Source organism: Rhopalosiphum padi, chromosome 1 (assembly GCF_020882245.1).
Source record: "Rhopalosiphum padi isolate XX-2018 chromosome 1, ASM2088224v1, whole genome shotgun sequence".
NCBI lineage: Eukaryota > Metazoa > Arthropoda > Insecta > Hemiptera > Aphididae > Rhopalosiphum > Rhopalosiphum padi.
The window spans coordinates 86,327,197-86,333,933 of record NC_083597.1 but is presented as its reverse complement, the minus strand read 5'-3'; the positions used below and the strand labels follow the sequence as shown (position 1 = coordinate 86,333,933).

Below are 6,737 nucleotides of genomic sequence, written 5' to 3'. Positions count from 1 at the left end.
TTACTTAGATGTGGTTGAAGTGGCTAAGCCGCTATTCTCTACGCTTAAAAAAATGGAAATATAAAGAAAAACTTATTATTAATTAATTTAGTAAGTTGACTTATCCCAAATCCCCCGAGGCCAGATTATTTTTACTATTTGTATTAAATTATATTCTTTACTCTAAAATTTGTACGATTAACAATGAATTGATTCTTAAAAAAAATTATGGGTCTAAGTCAACGACGCATCATTGCACTAAACGTTCGTTTATGCGACTAGATGGCGCCCAACTCGCGCCGACTGACTGATACATGATAACAGTTTAGCATTTTTTAATTTTTTTATCGATTATTCTGTGGTTGTTTACAGAAACACAGACTACCGAGTCCGCGTTATCCGGCACCGGGACACCGTATCTGGCGCCGCAACGAGTCGTTTCCGTTTATCGGAGGCCATCTTCTCGTCCGACCGTCCCGTCACCCGTTTCGGGAAGTGTCGCCGCCGCCACCAATCGAACGCTGTAAGCCGTCCCGTCCGGCGTTTTGGGTCGGACGCCTCCCTTACCCGCACCAACACCGCTGGTCGTTTGTATTATGATGTCTCGGTCAGTGCGTGCGGAGACCAGAAGCAGAGCCAAAGATGACATTAAAAGAGTCATGCAAGTCGTGGACAAGGTCCGCCGGTGGTAAGTGACGACGTGTTGTTCATTAAGCGTATAAACGAGTGCTTTATTATTTTTTAAATACCATCTGCCAAACGACGGGCTGTGCAGTGTTTGACTTTTCCCCTCATGTGTTTCAAAGTTATTCGACCGTCGTCCGCTGACAGTGTTTACTGAGTGTTGGACGGTTTATAGGTACAATGGGTTCATCCATAGGCGAATTTGGTCAAACGTGCTTCAGTTGTCGTACACAGTACTCGTTCTCTCTAAAATCCATTCTCTTGATGTTTGACCACTCTGGTTCTAACGAGCTGTGCACACTTCAATGCTAGAGAGTCATAATTTTATTACTTTAATAGATTGTCGACAAAAAATATTTAATATTTATTGAATATTTTTACTACCCATTAATTATATTAACGATTAACTACTTGTATTATAACTACCCATTATTAAACGTTTGTGTTTTATAAGTATACACTTAAATCATAAGCGTGCGCAGAGGTATTTGGTAGGTAGTTCAAAATCATCAAATTGGCACCAGTTCACTCTTTAAGGATATTTTTTTTATTATTATCAGGACCGTCCTGAGAGACACAGCACTAATATTTTAGTCTGCAGGTCGTGCATACCTAAGCACAACCTGCATGACTTGTGCATACGCTTATGACTTAAATACTGTACTAATAATGTACTTTATATTATAATATAATTAAACTGTCAGATTGTATTCATCATTAATTAAATACCTGTTTAAAATTTTCTTTTTGTTGTAAAAATTATTTCACTTAAATTAAAAAATTGTTTTATCATTTAAAATTAGTTAAATTCAAATTGTTTTTACCATTGTACCATAATATTAAAAGGTTAATTAATTCATTTATGTGATTAGGTAGGTACCAAATTATATTTAGAGTAATGTTTAGTTACCTAAAAATGTAATTATTTCTCTAACTTACGATCAATAAATGTGTACTTAAAAAATTGTTAACCATTTACATATATGATTTAACTTCATTACCTTATATTTTTCTATTTATTTCTATTGTAAACCAAATATTGTTTTACGTATTGAACTTTTATTAAAACTTAAATTGTTTCAATAAATATGTATGTATTATTATTGATCTTAATATTGGCTATCATAGGCGTGGCACAGTGGAAGACAACTTCTCTTTCTTATTACTCAGTTATATTTCTAGAGCATTCAATTATTAATATAATTTTTGTATAAAATTACTGGGACTTGTTTGTTTTCAAGTTTAATATACAATTTATATTTTCTAATGTTTTAAATTTTTTAATATCCATAACAAATATTGTTCTTGCAAAAGAAGTTTTTTGAACCCTATAAATGTAAAGACAAAATTATGTCCGACAAATCGATGACGTATTGGGAGTAACGTCGAGTCAGAGTAAGATATGAAGTTGTCGCACCATTTTCGTTAGATTGGTAAAAGGTCTTAACCAACACGCATCTTGCAATTGACATTCAGACCATGGGATAAGGGAACACTTGGCAAACACTGATTACATTACAACATATCGAAATGATAGTAGATTAAAAAAATGATGAGAGCAATGTGAAAATAATAACAAAAAAAAAATGGTAACCGATTTAAAAAAAGTGTTCTTTTTGGGACACCCTCTATACTTCATTAAAGTAAAAAATGTATTCCATACAATGTTCGCCCTACTGTCGGCTGTTAAATGTTTGGCGTTATTAATTGTAGTATAATAAAATGTATGTTAGTAGATTACACTTTTGTTATCAAATTAAAATTAGGGTATATAGGAATAAAAATTTAAAAATTCCTGACTTCCTAGCTTAAATATAACTTCCAATTCTAACTTTTTTAATATTGAAATCTAGGTACAGTATAAAGACAGTATTTGTATATTTTAATTGACTGTTTCAGGGAAAAGAAATGGGTAACAATCGGAGAGACTACCATGAAAATATACAAATGGGTACCCATAATATCCAACGAACAGGTAAGTCTTAATTACTTTTTATACTTAAAATGTAACTGTGTCAAATACTGTATTATCTTATGTTGATATTTTATTATATAACAAGTCATTTAGTGTAAATTATTAAATTAATTAATTAAAGTAGGTATTATATATACTCAAAAAACTCAGATGAGTCATAAATTTTAATTATCAGATTTTTCAATTATTTTTAAATATCTTTAGATCAGTTTATAGTTTACTAAGGTGGAGATCTTGCTGAAAACTTTATAGCAAATTCATGAGTTAATCAAACAAACATACAATGTCCTACATTTAACATCAGGGCCGGATTTACTTAAAACGAATATAAAACGATAAAAAACAAACGCCCCTATTCCTTGGAACATAATTTACTCAATAAGAGTTGAGAGTCCCCCTCCTTATTAATTTACCAATTTTATGGTTATACAAAAATGTATAATGATTAAATTAAAAATTTTCATCAACAATACAAATGAACAATCATTGATATTTTCGACTAATCAGTCGAGTTTTTGTACTGTAAACGACAATATAGTTCCAAAGAAATAATTAGTTTAACCACCAATCTCTTTTTCACTGTATTTACTTTTCTCTCACATAATGACTCGCAAAAATTTAAATATGACATTATTATTTCTCTAGTTATATTTTTAAATTTTATATTTATTTCATATTCCATACAATTTCCACCACCATGCCCAATAGATAAATGTATTTCATGTAAAATTTTAAATAACTCTTCATTATAAGCATATAATTTTACACAATTACCTTCTGCAGTTACCTACTGGCATAATTAATTTTTCTTCTCCTAATACTGTCATTATGTCATATTTTTCATTAATTTTTAATTGGTTTTCTTATCTAGCTTCAGTTGTTTTAAATAATTAATTATTTCATAATATTTAGATTTACTAATACAAGTACTTAATATTTTTCGTTTCGATAACTTTGTTCAAATGTTCATAAAATTTGGATTCCATTTTTAAAACATGACAAAGTACAAAGTAATGAAGTATATAGTGTCGTTTATAAAAATAAAATGATGTACATACTTGTTAATTAGTTTTGTTATTCCGTCAAAATATTTGTAATATTATGATACAATAAAATTAATAATCATTGTTTTAAAAAAAAATCAATACTATAAATAGGTAATAATTATAGTTTATAATAATAATAAAAAATAATATTAGTTGGTTAAAAAAAAATTTGTGATTTACATTAACCGGGCAGGACCACATTGACAGTGTATACATTGCCCGGTATTCCACATTGCTCGTAACATAATATATATTTACAACAGCGAATTAATTTATAATAATTAACATTATTCATTACTAATATTTAAGTTCAACTATATAAATTCTCGTAAATTAAATTTGCAGATAGTATTTATATTATAGTATCTACAAAAAAAAAAATTTCACCATCTACGGCTTAGCGCCCTCCCCCCAAGTCGTGGCGCCCCTAGGCTATAGCCTAGGTAGCCTAGTCCTAAATCCGGCCCTGTTTAACATGGTTTTTAATTTAGTTTATTTTATTTTTCAGAAGAAAAAGTCTAAAGAACATTCTCACTCGAACAAAGAGAACATATTGGGCAAAAGACCAATTGAGGCTACACACTCAAACTTCTCTATTGCTGACGACTCAAATACCTGTAAGAACATATAAAATGCTCAATAGTCAATAATATAATCATTAGTCATTAAAATTTTATTGTTATAGAATTTAAACTATCTAATTTCTTTTTACATTATTATTATAGCATTTTCTGTCAGTGATTCCCATTCTCAAGAACCAACCGAATTTGCCACCCAGTTGGGTTTTTCGGAAGATTCCAACTCACAGAACAGTGAACCACCACCAGCTAAACAAATGAAAACTGAATAAGTTTTCCTCCCCAATGCTTTATCCTTTAAAAAAAAAATTGAATTTTTATTTGTGTCTTGTAACATTTTTTTTGTGTAAAAACACATTAACTACCTCTATATGTTTTTTTTAAATTGTTCTGAAACTTTGTACTGTAACTACTATTGATTGTGCTGTAAATGTATGTTGCCCCGTCTTTCTCCCTTACCTTCCTTCCTTTCCAATGACAAACATTCATTCCTCAGTGTTAACATTTTTTTTGTATTAGAATCATAAAATGTGCATTTGTGTATATATTACCTTTAAGTCGCCATTTTTTATTTTATTTTTTTTTAAACTTAATTTATTCATATTTTGACTATCAAAATTCAAATCAATGGTATAAACAAATATAATTGACTTTGCATATTTATGCCATTGACTAAATGAAATTTGTTTTTTTATTTTATTTTAGCTTATAATTCTTTTGGATTCGAAAGCAAACTTTTAAATATTATCGTTGTTATACATTAAACATGCATAATAATTTTTAATTAAAGATTTCAAACATGATGTTTTGTTTTGAAAATGTGAATTGTGAAATGTTAAACAGTAAAGTCTGATGTTACTTCATGATCTAGATTTAGGAAGTATATAATATATAGCCACAGCTCTCTAGATTTTTATGTAGCTTCAAAATGTTAAATTTGTATTATTACCATGGCTTGGAACTTTAATCCTCCCAAAACATTGTTAATATGATTTGTATAAAATCTTGAATTTAAATTTGATACAATATGCATTATACATTTTTGGACTAGAATTTTATACATAATAAAACTTAATAATAATTTGTAACTTGTATCAGCCATTTGATATTAGAAATATAATTAGCATTAGTATAAATAAAATACAAATTACATTACAATGTTGGATAAATATTAATTTTAATAATAATACATTTTTACTAAATAGTTTAAAAAAAAAATATATATATATATATATATATATTGTGTATAAAGTTAATGACAAAAATAACCACCACTTGAATTTAATCTAACTAAATTGTCCATTTTTTAGTTAATTTACTTCGATCTTCACTATTTGACAAAAAAAAATTTAATAATATATTAATTTGAAAATCGCTGAAAAGAAAATTTTATCCCGCTTTTGTTTTAGGCTTTATCCAAAGTATTGCAAAAGTTATTTTGACAAGATTCATTGAAAAAATGAATATTTTCAAATAATTTTACAGTTAAAAATTTATAAAACATTCAAATTTTATATTTTGACTTGAAGATTTAATAAAAAAATTTTCATGGGTAACTCATATTGCAATCAACAAATCTAAAAAAAATAGTGTAGACATTATTAGTTAAGATTTGGATGATATTATATATTTAAACAAAGAATGTTAGTTATTTTGTTGTAATTTAAAACATTTCGATTCATTTTAAATGGTATTGCCTATTTGTATCACAGATCCATTCACACCATTCTATGGTAAGTCGGTATTAACTCGAAAGTTAACATGATTACATGTTATTAATACATACCTATAATAGCAATATAAATACATCATGAAATATAATTAGTAACACATAGAATAAACTAACAATTATTTTTCATAATACATATTATGCAATGATTTATCATTGAATTTAAATTTAATACATTACAGTGACTTATATTCAATGACAAGGTACACTTAACACCTGCTGGTTACTATACAGCAGCCAACTGAGCCAACAGATATACTTCATACCTACTTTACAACAGAGCATTCAGCTACTTTCCTCTTTTTGAATTTTATTTTGTAATTTAGAATATTTAGGATTTTAAAATAAACATAATATTGAATTCAAAAAAAGTAATTATAAAATAATATAAGGAAATCGTTTTTAAGTACTATTCACGACGAATTAAAATTTGTTTTCAGAAATATTATCAATATTAATCAAGTTGGTTGAGTCATAGAACTGGCAAAAAATTGAATCTTGGAAAAAAAGACCAAGATAAAATACAAAGGAAAAAAGAACAATTTTTAAAAATATTAAATATATTAGAACTATTAGGTAATTGAATATGAAAATTAAAAAATGATCATTTAGGTACTACGCACACATTTACATGACCTGTATGCACACGCAACGAATTTGTCTACATTAGACTCCTTAAAAACGGTCGGTATCTATCTCAAGAAAAATGTATAATATTTAAAAATATTGAAATATAAAAATACATT

At 27.8% G+C, this 6,737-nt stretch overlaps 1 protein-coding gene across 1 annotated transcript; it reads left to right on the top strand.

Moving 5' to 3' along the window:
- The first annotated feature begins 332 nt into the window (after positions 1–332).
- Positions 333–5,350, top strand: LOC132931622 (B-cell CLL/lymphoma 7 protein family member A). The gene is made up of 4 exons (XM_060997506.1): positions 333–667; positions 2,563–2,638; positions 4,193–4,301; positions 4,410–5,350. The coding sequence occupies exons 1-4, from the start codon at positions 576–578 to the stop codon at positions 4,532–4,534; spliced, it is 402 nt and encodes a 133-aa protein (XP_060853489.1). The 5' UTR covers positions 333–575; the 3' UTR covers positions 4,535–5,350.
- The last annotated feature ends 1,387 nt before the right edge of the window (positions 5,351–6,737 follow it).